The sequence below is a fragment of the Pituophis catenifer genome, unplaced genomic scaffold (genome assembly GCF_029215685.1).
Source record: "Pituophis catenifer annectens isolate HBS135680 unplaced genomic scaffold, rPitCat1.0.hap2 SCAF_10, whole genome shotgun sequence".
In the NCBI taxonomy this organism is placed as follows: domain Eukaryota; kingdom Metazoa; phylum Chordata; class Lepidosauria; order Squamata; family Colubridae; genus Pituophis; species Pituophis catenifer.
Window position 1 is genome coordinate 30139968 of NW_027256890.1, and position 20035 is coordinate 30160002.

At 47.5% G+C, this 20035-nt stretch overlaps 1 protein-coding gene across 1 annotated transcript in view; it reads right to left on the reverse strand.

Moving 5' to 3' along the window:
* Positions 1-18991: 18991 nt before the first annotated feature.
* Positions 18992-20035, reverse strand: part of NCSTN (nicastrin) — a 36281-nt gene continuing 35237 nt past the window's right edge. Inside the window, exon 17 of the mRNA XM_070951006.1 lies at positions 18992-19739. Coding sequence (XP_070807107.1) covers positions 19617-19739 — 123 coding nt within the window. The 3' untranslated portion in view covers positions 18992-19616. The remainder of the gene's footprint in view (positions 19740-20035) is intronic.

Below are 20035 nucleotides of genomic sequence, written 5' to 3' on the forward strand. Positions count from 1 at the left end.
AGTGTAGGAGAAACTGAAGAAAGGAGAAGGAGAAACCTGGCGGAGAAGAAAGCAGGTTAGCTGCTCAGTAGGGGGAAAAGAGAACTAGGATCAAAGCATAATTCCCATAAGATTCAAGGGAGTCCACTGACATTTCCAATTCCCAGGATGTAAATCGGGAAGCTGAATTGCAGGGTTGCAAAAGGCTGGTATTACATCACCCGTATTAGTGTGTAAAAAAATCACCAACACTGTTGGGGGCGGGGGTGTTCCAGCCCGCTCTCTATTTTACACAGCAGCCTGGTCTCCAAATATCAGCTGCTGCAATTTGCACTTGTATATTTTTTTACTAGAGGTTGTACACCGAGTACCCAACTCATTTCTCTATTGCTCAGAGACCAAATGGGGCTTGTTGGTTCGGTTCACACAACATCCAGTCAAAGCTAGAAAGGGGAAAGGGTCATGATGTGTCTGGAATGGTATAGAATCTCCTGCTTGAGTAGGGGGCTGGACTAGAAGACCTCCGAGGTCCCTTCCAACTTTCTTATTCTATAATCCCACATCAATTCATCGGTGGAATGGCTTGCCTCCCAAAGTTATGGGTGCTCCAACACTGGAGGCTTTTAAGAGACTGGAAAGTCACTTGTCTGGAATGGTATAGAATCTCCTGCTTAAGCAGGGGGCTGGACTAGAAGACCACCCAGGTCCCTTCCAACTTTCTTATTCTATAATCCCACATCAATTCATCGGTGGAATGGCTTCCCTCCAGAAGTTGTGGCTGCTCCATCACTGGAGCCTTTGAAGAAGAGACTGGACAGCCATGTGTCTGGAATGGCGTAAGGTCTCCTGCTTGAACAGGGGGCTGGACTAGAAGACCTCCGAGGTCCCTCCCAACCCTGTTATTTTATTCTAACTCTACTGTTGGATTCCCTGTAGGTGAACTAAGCCATCATCTCAAACCACAGTGCAGCTGATTTGGTGCAGCATTGTGTGTTCTCTGAATGCCAAAACTCAGCACGGTTAATCTGGATTGAGGGTTTAGCTCATTTCATGGATTTATCCAGGATGATCAAATTGGGGTCAGAGGTGAATTAGGTAGGTAAATGAGCTTCCCATAACCATGTTGCCTTTGCTTATGAAAGCCACAAAACTTTCCTTTTTGCAAAGGATAATTACAGCGAGATTATTATACGCCCAAAGGTGGAAAGAATTCACACGACCCACAATAGAGGGATGGTTGGTGAAGGTGATGGAACTTGCTGGCTTCTTTGATCAGACAAAAGCCAATATCTACATTTATTGCTAACTGGAAACTTCTTATAGACTTTTAATGTTAAAACAGAAAAAAATGAACTTTTGATTTAAGATGATTAGACAGAAATTGAGAGGCATGTTGTAACTGAGTAGCAAGCAGTAAATTTTATAATTCTACTTATAACTGCTCTAAAGGAGATCAGTAACTGTTTCTTTGCACTTTTTCTTTTTTAATTTTCTTTTCCTTTGTGGGCCCTCCCTCACTGGGGGGTTTTAAGAAGAGACTGGAGTGTTATAGGTTCTCCGGCTTGAGCAAGGGGCTGGACTAGAAGACCTCCAAGATCCTTCCCAGCTCTATTTTTATTCTATTCTATTCTATTCCTTGCACTTTTAGCTTCCTCTCTTGATTTCTTTCCTCTGCTTTGCTTTTTCACTTTGCATTCATTTTTAAACTTCTTTTAAAAACAAATCTTTAATAAAAAAAAATTTCAAAGCTGCAGAACTTCTCCATGACCGCTTTGTTTATTTGTTTACCTCCCAGCTTTATTAATTGCTCTGGAAATGCAGCCTCCTGTGGCATTTTTGTCTTAATAAGAGTGTTGCCCAGCTGTGGGTTTTGGATCCATTTCTCCCATGCCCACAGGCTACCTTGGCTTGGTTTTAGTTCAAGCGCACACATCCAACAAGGAAAAGCGTCCTGTCTCCCCACATAAGGGTGTCGGATTTCTAAAGCTGCAGGCCGTCAGTGCAGCTTGCTTTCGAGTAACCCCATTAGTCCATACTGCTGGCCTTCCATGGACGGGAGCGATTCCATTTGGAGGAAATTTGGGGCATTGTGCCTCTCCATCTGAGAAGGCCCCGTGCGCGTACCTAATGGTGTGGCAGCCGACCGCGTGGCAATTGTGTCCACACAAATGCCATCTGCCTTTAGAACACAACTCCTATTTATACCTTGGAGCTAAATTTGCTGTCCTGGCGGAGAGGCACCCATCGGCAGAACCCAGCGGGCCTCATCCTGCTTGCGATTCTCGTATCTTAGGGAAGGCAGAGGAGGAGAAGGCAGGGAGGGGGCAGGGAGGGAACATTTGGCAAGAGACGAGGTGACATATTGTCGGTCCCACCAGGGACCTCGGCTGGCCTGGTCTTGTCAGGCAAAGCAGACGGCATTAACCCTCCAAGGACTGGCGGTGCCTCCCTCTTCAAGCCTTGAACCTCCTTTGAAATTCAGGAAGAGCAGCTGGGAGGGAATCCGATTATTACTCTCACCATCATCATCATTATTGATCTGGGTTCATATTAATAATAATAGTTCGTTTTTATTGTGTGGTATGGAAGATGACCAACCTCAAATCATTTGTCCAGAGTTTCATCGCGTCTCCTGCCTGAGCAGGGGGTTGGACTAGAAGACCTCCAAGGTCCCTCTGTTAGTCTGTATTCTACTCAATAGAGACCTCTTGGCTTCGCTTTCACTCTGAATTTCGGAGAGCTGTAAAAACTGGGTTGCTCTGCAAAACATGGAAGCGCAAAGTGGATCCAGCTACGGGATCTGGAAAGGCAGGGTGTAATAAAACCAAATTATGATGGGGAGAGAACTTAGAAGTGACCGCAAAACAGGTCGCCTCCCCCCAAAGCTGGGTTCAAATGTAGTCATAAATCACTGTCAGGCGGGGGGGGGGGGAGTTTGGCATGCTCTGTCAGAGTGTGGCAAGGCCATCTAACATCTTCATTAATGAGTTGGGGGCTGCAGGACGGGGGGAGGGAGGAGGAGCTGGAGAATAAGCTGTCAAAACATCCCGTTGAGACATAAGAGGCGCAAGCTGGATCAAGAGGAAGAGGAGGAAGAGGAAGTTTGCCCCATTAGTCAGTTGTTGAGCCCTTAACAGAATAAAAGAAGAACAGAATTGGAAGGGACCTTGGAGGTCATCTAGCCCAACCCTCTGCTCAAGCAGGAGACCCCACACCACTTCAGACAAGTGGCTGTCCAGTCTTCTTCAAAGCCTCCAGGGATGGATCTCCCACAACTTCTGGTGGCACAGCTTCTGATGAATGGCTCTCACTGTCAGGAAATTTCTCCTTAGTTCCCGGTTCCTTGATCAATTTCCATCGTTTCTTCTCTTCCCTTCTGCTGCTTTGGAGAATATAGGTTGAGCCTCCTCTTCTGTGGGGCAGCCCCATAAATATTGGAAAGCTGCTATCCTGCATCCCGGGTCCTCCTTTTTCACTAGACTGACCACACCCAATTCCAGCAACCCTTCTTCATAGGTTTTCCTTTCCAGCCCTTCTTGCGATGGGGAGATCTCAAGCCAACCTTGAAGAACTGAGTTGGAAGGGACCTTGGAGGGCATCTAGTCCAACCCCCTGCCCAAGCAGGAGACCCTACGCCATCCTGGACAAATGGCTGCCCGTTCTCTTCTCGAAAGCCTCCAGCATGGAGCCCTGGGGCCCGTGGATCGTCGCCTCGTCTGCTCGCTTGGATGGCTTCGCGGGAGCGGCGGCCGGGCACCTCCAAAGCCGCCGGCGGGCCTCCGCCTTACACCAAAAAGGGGGCGCCCCCCTCAAGAGAGCCGTCCCACCCACAGAGGCCTCTCTTCCCGCTTCCCGCTCTTGCGCCTCTGCCCCGCGGACTCGCATTCGCCCCGGGCTTGGCCCGCTTTGAGCGGCTCTCCCCACTCGCTCAGGCGGCCGCCCGGCTCCGGCTCCGGTTCCGGCTCCGGCTCGCCCCAATCTGTTGCCGCCGGCTGGGTGGGCGCGCGGCGACCCCCCTCCCCCCCCGTCCCCGGTCGCTCCCGGCCTCGGGCGCTTTGTTCCCGCCGCAGCCCCCCTTGAGCCGGGCATAATCGGATCCGGGCTAATTAGGCGGGGTCTCCTCCTCCTCTCGGCCAGCGGCGGGGGTCTCTCTCCATCTGTCCCGCCGCCTTTGTGGCCGCCCATCTGTCGAGCGCCAGGCCTGCGCCGGCCCGGGGCTCCCTCCGCCCCCCCCCCCCGCCCGTCTGCTCGGCTCCCTCTCCAGGAGAAACCCCCCCCCCCCACGGCCGCCCCCCGCCCGGTGGACCCCGAAGTCCTTGGTAGCCAGGACACCCAGAGGCCGGCCAAACGGGCCCAGCCGGGGGGGGGGAGGGAAGGAGAGAGAGGGAGGGTGCTGAAGGAAAATGATTCAGGCTGAATTGAATTAGTAACTTTATTTTACTTATTATTTTATTTTATTTCTTATTTATTTTATTATTTACTGTATCTTATCTCGTCTTATTTTATTTTATTATTTTATTTTATTTTATTATTTTATTTATTTCAGTTCATTTATTTTATTTATTTATTTTATTTATTTTAGCTTAGCTTAGTTTCGTTTAACTTCTCTTCCCTTCTCTTATTGAATGTTTTATCATTCTTTATTTTGATTGGACCACCGTTTGTCTGAAAGGGTGTAGGGTTTCCTGCTTGAGGAGGGGGTTGGACTAGAAGACCTCTAAGGCCCCTCTCCACTGTTATACTGTTTCTATTGTGGTTTCTGCAGAATGGTTTACATTGCTTAGCATAGAACAATTGACCAGTGGAACAGAATGCCACCAGGTGTTGTGGGTGCTTCATCCCTGGAGGCTTTCAAGAAGGGACTGGACAGCCACTTGTCTGAAATGGAATAGGGTCTCCAGCTTGAACAGGGGGTTGGACTAGAAGACCTCCAAGGTCCCTCCCAACTCTGTTATTCTGTTATTTGGCCAAGGGTGATTAGACACCCAGGTATTTGTCTTCATAAGGCATCTCCTGGACACCTGGCAGGTTGGGTTTATGCCAGTGCTTCTCAAGTTTCGCCATTTTAAGAGGTGTGGATTTCAATTCCCAGAATTCCCCTCCCCACATTCTGGGAAGTAAAATCGCTGAGCATGGCTGGTTTATTCGTCTCTTCGCTGGGGCAATTCTTATTCCTGCAGGAGATCAAGCTTGTTGGCGTCCAATTCATTCTGCTGCTTTTTCCCTGTCACAACAACCCTGTGGGGTAGGCTGGGCCCAGAGAGGATGACCAGAACCATCAGGAATATTTTCATGGTCAAGGATGATCATTTTGGCTTAGAGCTGGGCCTTAATTGAGCCCTTCCTTCCTTTCCTTCCTTCCTTCCTTCCTCCCTCCCTCCCTCCCTCCTTCCCTCCCACCCCTCCCCCTTCCTTTTCTTCCTTCCTTCCTTCCTTCCTTCCTTCCTTCCTTCCTTTCTTTCCTACTTTTCTTTATTCTCCTTCCTTCCTTCTTTCCCTCCTTCCTCCCTTTCTTTTCTTTACTTCCTCTCTTCTTCCCTCCCTCCCTCCCTCCCTCCCTCCTTTTCTTTACTCTCCTTCCTTCCTTCCCTTTTTCGTCACTTTGTTTTCTTTCTCCTCCTTCTCCTTCTTCTTCCCTTTCCCCTTCCTTCCTTCCCTCTTTCCGCCCTTTTTCTTTTCCTTCCTTCTTTCCTTCCTCTCTTCTTTTTCTTTATTCTCCTTCAACTCCTTCAACTCCTACCCTCAAAATGACGCTATAGAGCACTGCACACCGGAACAACTAGACACAAGGACAGTGTTTTCCCAAACACCATCGCTCTGCTGAACAAATAATTCCCTCAACACTCTCAAACTACTTACTAAGTCTGCACTACTAATAATCTTCTCATCGTTCCCACCACCCATCTCCTCCCACTTATGACTGTGTGACTGTAATCTTGTTGGTGGTATCCTTACGATTTATATTGATATTCTTTCCTGATTGCTTATTTGTACCCTATGACATAATTAAGTGTTGTGCCTTATGATTCTTGATGAACGCATCTTTTCTTTTATGTACCCTGAGAGTATATGCACCAAAGACAAATTCCTTGTGTGTCCAATCACACTTGGCCAATAAAAAATTCTATTCTATTCTTTTTCCTCCCTTTGTTCCCTTTCCCTTTCCCTCCCTCCCTCCCTCCCTCCCTCCCTCCTTCCTTCCTTCCTTCCTTCCTTCCTTCCTTCCTTCCCAGTCTGCAAAGCCAAGATTCAACAAAACGCCTGCTGGATTATTAACCGTCCCGCTCCTCCTCCTCCTCCTCCTCCTCCTCCTCCTCCTCCTCCTCCTCCTCCTCCTCCTCCTCCTCCTCCTCCTCCTCCACCGCCCCCATATGTTCCCCCTCAGGGCAAAGGGGGGGGCAGCTGCCGCTTTCTCTCCACCCCACTTTTCTTCTGCCTCCAGGGAAGCAGCTGAGTTCAAAGGTGTGGGGGGGAGGGCTGCACCTTGGCCAGTTTCATACAACCACAAATGCCCAACTAGCATCCTTTGGCGGCTTCTCCAAAGCATCCCGGTGAGAACCTGGTTTGTTTTGCATTGGGCAAACGGGGGGTGGTTTTCAAACAGTTAAGAGCTGATTTCACCCCTAAAAGTACCCTAAGGCCACCCTTCACCTGCCTAGTGTGCAAAGCCTGGCATCTCTGTTAAACCCGGGTTAAACACCCGAAAAGCTGTATTTATTATTATTTATCAATGCAATTTGTATTTGCATCCCATGTTCCACCTAAGCCAGCTTTTCTCAGACTGACCTGGGGAGTCACACAGGGCCCTTCTGCACTGGGGCAGAGATTTTGACTAGGAAAACAGGATGGGAGATCCATGGGACCCCCAACAAGGCCCCTCGGATTATCTACCCACAGAAACCACCTTTGACCAGGATCAGATGTCAGCAATTCAGGTAGCCCTCGACTTACGACCATTCATTTGGTGTCCTTTCCAAGTTACAACGGCACTGAAAAAAGTGACTTATGACCTGTTTTCACACTTAGTGACCATTGCAGCATCCCTGGGGTCATGTGATGAAAATTTGGATGCTTGGCAACTGGCTCATAATTATGATGGTTGCAATGTCCCAGGGTCACATGATCCCCTTTTGTGACTTTCTGATAAATAAAATCAGTAGCTCAAGGGAGGTCCTAACTAACACCGCTCTATAAAGCCTCAGTAAGGCCACACCTGGAGTCCTGCATCCAGTTTTGGTCACCACACTATAAAAAAGATGTGGAGACTCTAGAAAGAGTGCAGAGAAGAGCAACCAGGATGATGAGGGGACTGGAGGATAAAACCTATGATGAATGATCGCAGGAGTTGGGGTATGTCTAGTCCAGTGAAGAGAAGGACCAGGGGAGACAGGAGAGCATCTTCCAGTACTTGAGGGGCTGCCCCAGAGAGGAGGGGGGGGGTGTCAAGCTATTCTCCAAAGCACCTGAAGGCCAGATAAGGAATAATGGATGGAAACTGACCAAGGAGAGATTCAACCTGGAAATAAGGAGGAATTTCCTGACAGAACAATCAACCCATGGAACAGAAGTTGCCTTCAGAAGTTGTGGGAGCTCCATCATTTGAGTCTTTCAAGAAGAGATTGGACTGCCACCTGTCAGAAATGATGTAGGCTCTCCTGCTTGGGCAGGGGGTTGGACTAGATGACCTACAAGGTCCCTTCCAACTCTGTTAATCTGTTATTTTAACAATCGTGTTAGTAACTGCAGTGATTTATTTAATAACCGTCTTGCTTACCAATGGAAATTGTAGGCTCCATTGTGGTCGTAAGTCAAGGACTACCTGTGCCCCAAACAGAACTATAGGAATCAGAGCTTGAGGTAAGAACTGAGCCACCATCCCGGGGACAAAAGAAAACTAGGTTTGCCAGCCATCTGAGGTGAGGCTGCCAGTGATCTCCCCCCTGCAACCTCCAGGGACCCGTCCTTCCTTCCTCTCCTCTGGAGACCCCACAGGTGGTGAGCAAAAAGCCTTGTTTACTTTCAAGGTAACTTTTGCTGAAAGTTGCATCATGGCCAGGTGTGGATGGGGGAGGCCGGGGGGGGGGGGGGGAGAGCGGGCATTGTGACTGTATTTCCCGAATTTCCTTCCCCTTGTGGAAATGGGGATTGGAACAAACCTGTTAGATCACAGTTAGAGTGATCCACACAGAGGAATTCAGCCTTTGGGACTGTATTTGGGTGAGGAAATAGGGAAACTGATTCAGATTATATACCACTTCTTGGGAAAAAAAATAGCCTACTGAACCATCGCAGTCAGCTGCTGACTTCATCAAGATGCGAGAAACGAGAGCAAGTGAACAATTTCACAGCTGTGACTCAGGAAAAATGAATCTAGAGCTTGCACTGAATTGGAAAGGAGTCCGTTTCACTTGGAGCGCTTACGTTTAGATGAATTTTTGTAAAAAGTTTGGCAATTTTTTTTATCCAAAAAGAAGCATAAAATATTCAGTTTTAACTGCCTAATGCACGAAAGCCAATCTGTTTTCTTTAGGTTTGTTTCTTTGCTGGGAAACAAGCAAACTTTTTTTTAAAGACATAGAGAAATAATATGATTTAAATTCTTTCTTTTAATACTGCAGTACTGAAAAAGAAGAAGAAAAAGTGGCGGAAAACTAACCATCCATCTAGCATATATTAGAATGTCTTCTGATGATGGATTTCTTCCCGAGGGATTTGAACAGAAAGCATACAAGTTCACAATAAATAACTGATGCTCTCGATTAGGTGAACAGATTACAAATACAGGGATACATAGAAGATAAAATGGTTCCCCAAATTCAGTATAAATAAATATAGATTGGTGCAGAAATCATGATTTTTCAGTGGCTGCAGTTCCCTTAAAATTTGGGAGCCCTCTCCATATATTTAATAATTTAGAATAACAAAATAACAAGTGTTGGAAGGGACCTCAGAGGTCTTCTAATCCAGGGTTTTCCAACCTTGGCAACTTTAAACCTGGCGGACTTCAACTCCAAAAATTCCCCAGCCAGCAAAGCAAAGCTGGCTGGGGAATTCTGGGAGTTGAAGTCCGCCAGGCTTAAAGTTGCCAAGGTTGGAAAACCCTGTTCTAGTCCAACCCCCTGCTGGAGCAGGAGACCCCGTATCATTCCAGTCTCTTCTTAAAAACCTCCAGTAAACTTGATTTAATCTCACGTTTTATCTTGTTATTTTACTTGGTTGTAAGCTGCCTACAGGTGAGCCTTGCTGAGATGGGGAGCATATGCATTATAAGAAAATATATATAAAATCTGTAAATGCTTTTTCTCATCCAAAACATTCCACAAAGACAGAAGCGATTCTATTTTCTTTTTTTCAAAGCGAAAGGAAAGGATTTCTCCAGTGCCTGTGTCCCGTCCCCCTAACCCTCTGCCTCCCCCCCCCCAGCGCTGGCACTTTGTCTCAAAGGTTTTATTTCCTTTCCTTTCTCGTCCTAAACAGCAGAAGGCCTTGACAGGTTGCAAGAATGGGCTTCGCAGCCTTTTGTAAAGAAAATTGTTGACTTTCTGCCTCCTCCCCCCCTTCCCAGCCTATAATTCTTGCTGCCACTGCTAATTATCCAAGCAGAGCCAGCCGGGATGAAGGGAATTCTCCCTTGAGCCCCAGTACCGGGTCACAGAATTATGTGAAATGGCAGGAGGAGGAGATGGAGGAAAAAGCGTGCAAAAAGCCAGTTAAATTAGATTGTGTGTCTTTGCGAAGGAGAGCGAGAGATATAAATATAGCCACTTGCTAGTTGCATGTTACACAACCTTCCATTGATCCCAGGAAGTGGAAACAGTCCGTAGTCCAGAAAATGGAGTTGTTGGACATTTGGAGAGCTTTTGCAAAAAATAAAAATAGAGCAAATTTGCCAAAAGGAAGGATTTGCAGCAGACTGAAAATGAAATTGCAATCATAGCTGTGCTAATCCATTGCAAGGGTGGAGGGGAGGCGGGATTATAAAAATCTGAGTTTTTGTTTTTCGATTGGGATCAACTAAAGTAGCACAACAGGATATGGCAGCTTTGCAGCCCCCAAGAAATCGTTTGGAGAATTGAGATCAAAAATTAAAAGCTTGGCTTGGTTCACACCAAGGATGTTTGCAAACTGGGTTATCGAAACACAAGTGTGTGTTGAACTTGCTGTATGGAAAAAACAGAAACTCTCTTCTTCAGGGGGTCCTCAAATGATGAAGCCAACGGAGCCCTAAACTTCTATTGCTGAGAGACAGTTGTTAAGTGAGTTTTGCCCCATTTTAGGACCCTTCTTGCCACAGTTGTTAAGTGAACCACTGCAGTTGTTAAATTAGTCACACAGTTGTTAAGTGAATCTGGCTTCCTAAATGACTTTGTTTGTCAGAAGGTCTCAAAAAGGGAATCACAGGATCCCCAGGATGTGGCAACCATCATAAATACATGCCAGTGGCCAAGCATCTGAATTTTCATCACTGAATTCTCATGGGGATGCTGCAGCAGTTGTACGGTGTGTAAAACGGTCAAAAGTTACTTTCTTCAGTGCTGCTATAACTTCAAATGGTCACTAAATGAATGGCTGTAAGTCGAGGACTACCTGTATTAAAAATGGAGGGATTCCAAGGAAAGAGAGAGACACAGAATCAATGGTAGGTTTCAAAAAATTTTACTACCGGTTCTGTGGGTGTGGCTTGGTAGGCGTGGCACGGGAAGGATACTGTAAAATCTCCATTCCCACCCCAATCCAGGGGAAGGTTACTGCAAAATCCCCATTTCCTCCCGATCAGCTGGGACTTGGGAGGCAGAGAATAGATGGGGGCGGGGCCAGTCAGAATTTTTACTACCGGTTCTCTGAACTACTCAAAATTTCCGCTACCGGTTCTCCAGAACTGCTCAGAACCTGCTGAAACCCACCTCTGCACAGAATCGCTTTTAAGTGATTTGGTAGAGACCAGCAAAGACATTCAAGTCCCTCAAGGAGCGTTAGACCAAACATGGTGTTTTTTCCTACAAGATTCTACCTGGATCTGGGATTGTTGCAGTGTTCAATATTTATTTATTTATTTATTTGTTTAAATTTCTATATCGCCCTTCTCCAAATAGGACTCAGGGCGGTGCACAGCCTAAGTAAAAACAAAGCATACAAAATTTAAAAAACAGTATTAAAATAATTAAATATTCTGGCCGTAAATTAAAACAACCCAATTTAAAATCAATTTAAAATTTAGCTCAAGCCAGCCCAGCTAGTTGAAATAAATAGGTTTTCAGGGCCCGGCGAAAAATCCGGAGGTCTGTTATTATACGTAACTCTGGGGGAAGGTTATTCCAGAGGGTGGGCGCCGTCACAGAGAAGGCTCTCCCCCTGGGGGTCGCCAGCCGACATTGTCTGGCGGACGGCACCCTGAGGAGGCCCACTCTGTGCGAGCGTACTGGCCGGTGGGAGGCTATTGGTGGCAGTAGACGGTCTCGTAAGTACCCCGGCCCTAAGCCATGGAGCGCTTTAAAGGTGGTCACCAACACCTTGAAGCGCACCCGGAAGACCACCGGGAGCCAGTGCAGCTCGCGCAGGAGAGGTGTCACATGGGAGCGCCTCGTCGCCCCCATAATCCCCCGCGCGGCCGCGTTCTGGACCAGCTGGAGCCTCCGGGTGCACCCCAGGGGGAGCCCCATGTAGAGAGCGTTGCAGTAGTCTAGGCGGGAAGTGACTAGTGCCTGAGTGACTGTGCGTAGAGAGTCCCGATCTAGAAAGGGGCGCAACTGGCGTATCAGGCGAACCTGATAAAAAGCCCCCCTGGCCACGGCCGTCAAATGATCTTCTAGAGACAGCCGTGCGTCCAGGAGGACGCCCAAGTTGCGAGTCCTCTCCGTGGGGGCGAGTGATTCGCCCCCAATAGCCTCTAAATCTTGTTGAGAGCAATAGCAACAAAATTTAGACTTATATCCCGCTTCACAGTCCTTTTACAGCCCTCTCTAAGCGGTTTGCAGAGTCAGCATATTTCCCCCCAACAATCTGGGTCCTCATTTCACCCACCTTGGAAGGGCGGAAGGCTGAGTCAACCTTGAACCGGTCAGGATTGAACTGCTGGCAGTCGGCAGATTTAACCTGGAATGCTGCATTCTAACCACTGGGCCACCATGGTCTCAAAAGCTCCAAGCTCCGGACCTAAACCAGGATTAACGACGCCACTCATGTGGGGGCTAACACATGATTCTTTTATGTTATTTTAGTTCATTTTATTTTAATTCATTTTATTTTAGTTCATATTATCTCAGTTCATTTTATTTGGTGTCATTTAAATTCCGCCTTTATTATATTTCCTGCCTGAGCAGGGGGTTGAACTAGAAGACCTCCAAAGTCCCTTCCAATCCTATTATTCTATATTCTAAGAGTCTAACTTTGTTCACCATGAGTGCATTTGATGGGGTCAACCTAATCTCCAAAGCACGTGAGGGCAGGAGAAGTAATGAACGGAAACCTATCAAAGACAGATCCAATCCAGAAGTCAGGAGAAATTTCCTGCAACAATTGATCAGTAGAATAACTTCTCTCCAGGAGTTGTGGGTGCTCCCTCACTGGACTTTACAAGAAGAGAATGGGCAGGCATTTGTCTAGAATGGCATAGGGTCTCCTACTCGAGCAGGGAGTTGGACTAGAAGACCTCTGAGGTTCCACCTGAAACCTGAACAAGAAGCAATGGATGGAAACTAATTAAGGAGAGAACCAACCTAGAAATAAGGAGAAATTTCCTGACAGTGGGAACAATTAATCAGTGGAATAACTTGCCACCAGAAGTTGTGGATGCCCCATCACTGAAGGTTTTCCAGGACAGATTGAACAGTCGTTTGTCCAGAATGGTATAGGGTCTCCTGCTTAGAATAGAATAGAATAGAATAGAATAGAATAGAATAGAATAGAATAGAATAGAATAGAATAGAATAGAATAGAACAGAATTCTTTATTGGCCAAGTGTGATTGGACACACAAGGAATTTATCTTAGGTGCATAGGCTCTCAGTGTACATAAAAGACAAGATACATTCATCAAGAACCATAAGGTACAAGACTTAATGATAGTCATAAGGTACAAATAAGCAATCAAATCATACTAGGAAACAATATAAATCAGCAACAAGTTACAGTCATACATTCATAAGTGGGAGGAGATGGGTGATAGGAACGATGAGAAGATTAATAGTAAATATTTTAAGTATATATTTTGTATAAATATACAAAAGTATGAAGGCTATTGCTTAACGCATTGTAAACCGCCCTGAGTCTCCGGAGAAGGGCAGCATATAAATAAAAATAAAATAAAATAAATAAATAATAGTAGTGCAGCCTTAGTGAATAGTTTGACAGTGTTGAGGGAATTATTTGTTGAGCAGAGTGATGGTGTTCGGGGAAAAACTGTCCTTGTGTCTAGTTGTTCTGGTGTGCAGTGCTCTATAGCCTCGTTTTGAGGGTAGGAGTTGAAGGAGTTTGTGTCCAGGATGTGAGGGGTCTGTAGATATTTTCCCAGCCCTCTTTTTGATTCGTGCAGAATACAGGTCCTCAGTGGAAGGCAGGTTGGTAGCCATGTTTTTTTTCTGCAGAGGGCTTTGGGCAGGGGGTTGGATTAGAGGACCACCAAAGTCCCTTCCAACTCTGTATTCTATTCTGTATGTTGCTGTGACCAAAACACCCTTTAGATTCACACAACATCTAGAAGCACACTCTAGCCAGGCATGCAGACTGGGTCCTTACTACCAGGGTAGAAGGTAACCAGCTTGCTTGTAGCTCAGGATATTTGGTGAATCTAGCCTGAAAGTACCAATTTGCCACCCTTTTCAAGATGCCAACCCCAGGCACCCACAGAGCCATCTCTTGAGGCCGAGGGGTAGCATCTGGTCGGTGACTGTGTGAAGGCGGCAGTGAGACAAAATGGCTCCTCACCTGGGACTCACCCAGCAGCTGGTCTCAAGTTAAAGGCAACTCCCCCAGGAAGCTGAGACAGCACACATGGGCCAGGAATCCTCAGCAATTGATATTTACCCAGAAATATCAGGAAGACCCCAATTCTTGTAAAATTGTGCCCCTTGCAGCTGTTGAGGGAAAGGAACTTGGAGAAGAGGTGGTGTGAAGTAAGGGTCAAGTAGTCTATAGAGCTTCTCCATCATCCAGGTCTTGGTTGTCTCAAAGGTGCTTTTTCAGGAGGCAACTGGACTTTATTGGTTTTTCTTTTGAAGACATTTCACTTCTCATCCAAGAAGCTTCTTCAGCTCTAACTAGGATGGAGGGGAATGGAAGGGTTTATATCCCTTGCAGACAGCTGGTAATCTTTTAGAGCCTGAGGACACAGATAAACCTTCAAGTGCTTCAACAACCCTCTGGAACAGGGGTGTTGGGCTCACATCGTCACGTGACATATCACAACTTTCCCCCCCCCCCTTTGCTAAACTGGGTGTGGCCAGCGCATGGCACATCCAGCCCATGGGCCATGGGTTTGACACCCCTGCTCTAAAAAGATGCAAAGGACCAGCTGTCTGCAAGGAATATAAACCCTTCCATTCCCCCACCATCCAGTCAGAGCTGAAGAAGCTTCTTGGATGAGAAACAAAACGTCTTCAAAGAAAAAAACAAGGAAGTCCAGTTGCCTCCTGAAAAAAGCCCCTTTGGGTTAAGAGTCAAGTAGTTTCCCACCCCCTCTTCACTCCTTCTAAACTGCTGGTTTTCAAACTTGGCCATTTGAAGAGGCATGGACTTCCCCATGGGGGAATTCTATGAGTTGAAGTCCACACACATCTTTAAGTGGCCAAGTTTGAAAGACCGCTTGAAAATAAATAAATTGGCAGTCATGCAAGCTGGGTCTATCCATCATTAAGTCAGGTATGGTTAGCGAAGGAGCAGTTGGTTGGCTTCACACTTCAAAATTATAAATGACCACGGGGTCATTAGGCCAGAATTGGACAAGGTCTACGATGGCTCAGCATGGTTTTTGTGGTCAGCCAAGAAGACCACAGCTTGTCCACCAGTTAAGAAAGTCCACATCATGGGGAAACTTGTGGTTTCACTCAAAGATTGGGCAATCATTTGTCTGAAATGGTATAAGCTTTCTGCTTAAGCAAGGGGTTGGACGAGGAGACCTCTAAAACAGGGGTCTCCAACCTTGGCAACTTTAAGACTGGTGGACTTTAACTCCCAGAATTCCCAGCAAAGCTGGCTGAGGAATTCTGGGAGTTGAAATTCACCAGTCTTAAAGTTGCCAAGATTGGAGACCCCTGCTCTAAAATCCCATGCAACTCTCTGTTATTCTGTTATCCCCCCCTCCCTCAGGTCTCAAGGGGTGAAGTTCTTCTCTGGCATGATGGAGACATCTTTCCAGCTTTCTGTCTGAGGAAAGACACCCCGAAATCATTCCTTCTGAAATCATTCCTTCTGAAGGGGAAACTGAGATAAATGAATTCAGTGATGAAAAGATGTGTAACACGAATCACCGCAGCCTCCATCTTCTTGCACCTCCATGATCGATTTAGCTCTCACGCTCTTAACCAACCAAACAAATGAAAAAATTATAAGTGTTTATGGGAATAAGTAGAAGAACAGGACTCTCTTCCTGCCTTCCTTCAGCTTGGCCATTTAGCTCAGCCTGGCCTTCAACCAGCTTTTGGGCAACTGCCCACCCCAGCACTCCAAAAGCTGGAAACGCCAAACCCTTGTGTAGAAGCCCTTGTGCTCGGCCACCCTCCGATGCTGAACAAGGATGGGGCCACCATCCATAAAAGTGCTCGTCCTTCAGAAGAAAGTCTGGGAGGGAGGGAGAAGCAACCGAATCTGCTTTGGGGTCTGTTCCAGGCCTGGCCACTTTTCAGCTTCGGCCTGTCCCTCCTCTGTTGTGGGGCTTCCAGCTGGGGACAGAAGCTACCGAGCGGTCCGTGGGGAGGCCGCTTGGCCTTCGTTGAGTGCGAGAGGAACGGGCAGCAGCTGCTGCTTCCCATCCTTGCCAGCAACTGGATCCAAGAGAAGGAGGGAGCTGCAGAGCGGTGAGAAGGACGAGGCTGTAGCTCCAAAGGAAGGGAACCTTGGTCTCTTCCCTCCAAAAGCCATCGTATCTGAGGACATCGTGAATAAGGAAAGATTGCAGAAAGGAGAATGAAGGAGAAGGGTTGAAGGGGAGGGCCAGGGGCGACAGAATAATAGAACAAGGGTTGGAAGGGACTTTGGAGGTCTTCTAGTCCAACCACCTTCTAAAGCAGGAGACCCCATTCCAGACCAATGGCTGTCCAATCTCTTCTTAAAAACCTCCAGTGGTGAAGCACTCACAACTTCTGAAGGCAAGTCTTCTGAAGACCTAACCCTAACTTTGGATAGATTGACTCCAGGACCATAAGCTTGAGGAACTCCACTGCCAACGTCAAGATGGCCTCCTGAAGGTAGCTTGGGCAGGGAAGATGGTACAGTAGCAACACCCCAACTGATTCTACAAGCCAGTTTTGGGAACAGGGTGTTGTGGCTTATCTGCTGCCAGCCCCTCCAGCAGCTGAGGAGGAGGCGGCGGCGGCATGGGAGTCAAGGTCAGCATCAGGGCAACCTGAGAGCTCCGAGGCCGAGGGGGAAGAGGGAGTGGAGCTGGCAGAGAGAGAGCCTGGGCCGTCTGTCAGCCCTCAGATGGAGAGTCAACAGCCCCCAGGTCTGGAGGTGGCTGATGAGGAAGAGGAAGAACAGCTGGGTCCAGCGCCTGACGCACGGATGCGCAGAAGGCAGAGGAAAGGAGAGGGGTGGAAATCTATGGGCCGGTCCTTGGGACGGAAGAGCCACCGCTGCCAGTGAAGCCCCGCCCTAGCTTTGGGGATAAAAGGCAGGGGGTGGAGATGAATAGATTTGGCAGATAACTATTCATCTCCCGGCTGGCCAGACTTGTTAGCCAGTGTTGAGAGAGAAACTTTTTGCTGGGGCTGCTGGCACTCCTAAAAAAGCAATAATTGATTTAACTAAAGAGTGTTTGTCATGCTTGGGGAGCTGGGTCAGAACACAGGGTCTCACAGCTGGAGACTTCGGGAACATGGTCCCTGAAGGTCAGGATTCTTCAATGACCACTGCCGCCCAACTACCCTGCCATGAATACTCGGTGCCAAACAAACAAAGACACATCTCTGAGAAGTGGGGGTGGGGGCACAGTAGCTTTCAACCTGGTTTGTGGTTTAGCATGGGGGAAATAGGCAAGCTATTACGGTTTGCTCAAGGAATCAAGGCAACCATTGAATGCAGTCAACTATCTCTCCAGTTCTCACGTAGATGTCACAGATCGATCTTGCCACGCTGACAATGTTGGTTCCAGCTGCAGAAGGATGCCAATAAGCTAACTCACATCCTCACAATCTGAGGTACAGAAAACTACCCATGGTTCTCTACTTGTGACTGTTCAGAGTTGCAACATATCTCCCCAGAGAGACTTACGACCCTTTTGAAGGTCCGATGACCATCCCACCCCCTGGGGTCACGTGATTGCATTTTGGGGGGCTTGGCTACTGACCCACATTTATGGCTATTTGTAGCATCCATACTCATGTGATCGTGTTTTATATTTTTTTGCAGGAAACAGACATTTATTCTGATTTCTGGGGGAAAAAAAGTCCATTGACTAAAATGGGCTCGCTTAACGACTGCCGCAAAACAGGTTGCAAAATCAGGCAGGGCCATCTGGTGATCCACTTAACAGCAGGCACGACTTTCAACTGTAACTCCAGCCTCAATGGCGGTCGTAAGTCGAGGACTACCTGTCTCTCAAGAATCCGGAGCCCGATTCCTTTCCAAACACAGACTCAGCTAGCAATATAAAATAATGTGGACTTTCAAATGGTTAAGTCTTTAAAGCTAAATTTCGGCATTGTTGATGGGTTTAATCTAATTTGTCCTCTTCTTCAGCAAAACCAGCCAGCCACATTTAAACGAGCACGTTGGGCACACACTCTGTTTAATTGTGGAACGCCAGAACGTTGGCACAGAAGTACGCACTTCCTGCAAACGTTGTCTCCAAGAAATACGGGCACAGTCACAACTGGACCAATGGGCCACAGGCAGAAATGGCTTGGCCCAGCAATGTAATGGGTCAGGATATCACCTGTTCAGTTTCAACACAGAGAAATGTATGTGTCTCCATATTAGGCAGCCTTCCCTTTTCTCAGTGTTTCTCAACCTTAGCTGCTGGAAGATGGGTGGACTTCCACTCCCAGAATTCCCGAGCCAGCCATGTTGTAGTCCACCCAGCTGGCTGGGGAATTCTGGGAGTGGAAGTCCACCCGTCTTCCAGCAGCTAAGGTTGAGAAACACGGCTATCTGCTGTTTTCCAGATGTGCCAGGTTGCATTGGAAGACGACTTTTACAGATTAACAGAGTTGGAAAAGACCTTGTAGGTCATCTAGTCCAACCCTCCCCCCCCCCCCAAGCAGGAGACCCTACACCATTTCTGACAAGAGGGCAGTCCAGTCTCTTCTTGGAAGCCTCTAGTGATGAAGTTCCCACAACTTCTGAAGGCAACTTCTGTTCCATGGGTTGATTGTTCTGTCAGGAAATTCCTCATTTCTAGGTTGAATCTCTCCTTGTTCAGTTTCCATCCATTCTTCCTTGTCTGACCTTTGGGTGCTCCTCACACTCTGTGGCAGCCCCTCAAATACCGGAAGAGGCTTTCCTGTCTCCCCTGGTCCTTCTCTTCACTAGACTAGCCAGGCCCAGTTCCTGCAACCGTTCATCGTAGGTTTGAGCCTCCAGTCCCCTCATCATCCTGGTTGCTCTTCTCTGCACTCTTTCCAGAGTCTCAACCTCTTTTTTATAGTGTGGTGACCAAAACTGGATGCAGGATTCTAGGTGTGGCCTTACTGAGGCTTTACAGAATGGTATTAGTACCTCATTTGATCTTGATTGTATCCCTCTGTTAAACTGACTGTGGTAGCACCTTCCCAGATGAACCCCCCCCCTCCCCAGAATCTCTCCACCCCCAGCCCCCAAATTCTTAAACTTCTCAGGTAGCCGAGCAAATAAGCTAAAGGTGGGAGGGATCAACAAATTTAATCTGTAAATTAAGGGGTGGGTGACGGTTTTCAATCAAAACAGGCTATTTATATTGTATGTACAAAAAAAACAGAACCCAAGTTTTCTTTAAAAAAAAAAAAAGGATAGTTTACACCCATTTCCAACTTTCCTGCATCCCCCGGGTTGTTTTTTTTTTCCCCACCTTGATCTATGTAAATCAAAAGAGTCAAGCAAATTTATCCAGACCTTCAAAATTAAAAAAAAAAGGAAAAGAAAAGTGAGAAAATACAAGGTTGAAGGTCCACGAATGCTCCGCAGAGAGTCTCCTTGGATGGCCAACTCTTCGCCGCTCTCAAGAGGGTGTCGGGACCCCCGTGCTGTGTGCCCCATTTGTGCTGGGCCGCTGGGTGGAGGAGGGTCCGAGAGACCCAAGAAAGCCCCCCCTCCCCCAATTAATCCGTGCCTTGCCAGCATTGTGTTTCGCTACACCCGCCATGCGTCTCTCTCTCTCTCTCAACGGGGTGATGATGAACGTGTTCCTTCAAGACCCACAACTCCACGGCACTCAAAGAAAGGGTCCGGCTGTGCCAAATTCAATCTTTTTCTTGTTTGCAGCGCTTAAGAGTTCCCGGCACAGGTTTATCAATAGGCCACTGCTTCAGAGTCCCCCGGCGTGGAAAACAGCACGTGGGCTTTGGCGTTGATGAAGTAGGTGGCCACGAACGAGACAATGAGGATGACGAGGCCCAGCATCAGCGTGATGATCTGCAACAAGGTTACAGTCATACAGTCGTAAGTGGAAGGAGATGGGCGGTGGGAATAATGAGAAGATTAATAGTAGTGCAGACTTAGTAACTAGTTTGAGAGTGTTGTGGGAATTATTGGTTGAGCAGAGTGATGGCATTCGGGAAAAAACTGTCCTTGTGTCCAGTCGTTCTGGTGTGCAGTGCTCTATGGAGTCATTTTGAGGGTAGGGCTAGAGCAGGAGTCCTCAAACTACGTCCTGCAGAAGCCATTAATCCATCCCGCGTGGGACCATGAGGCTGCCCCACCCACATCTC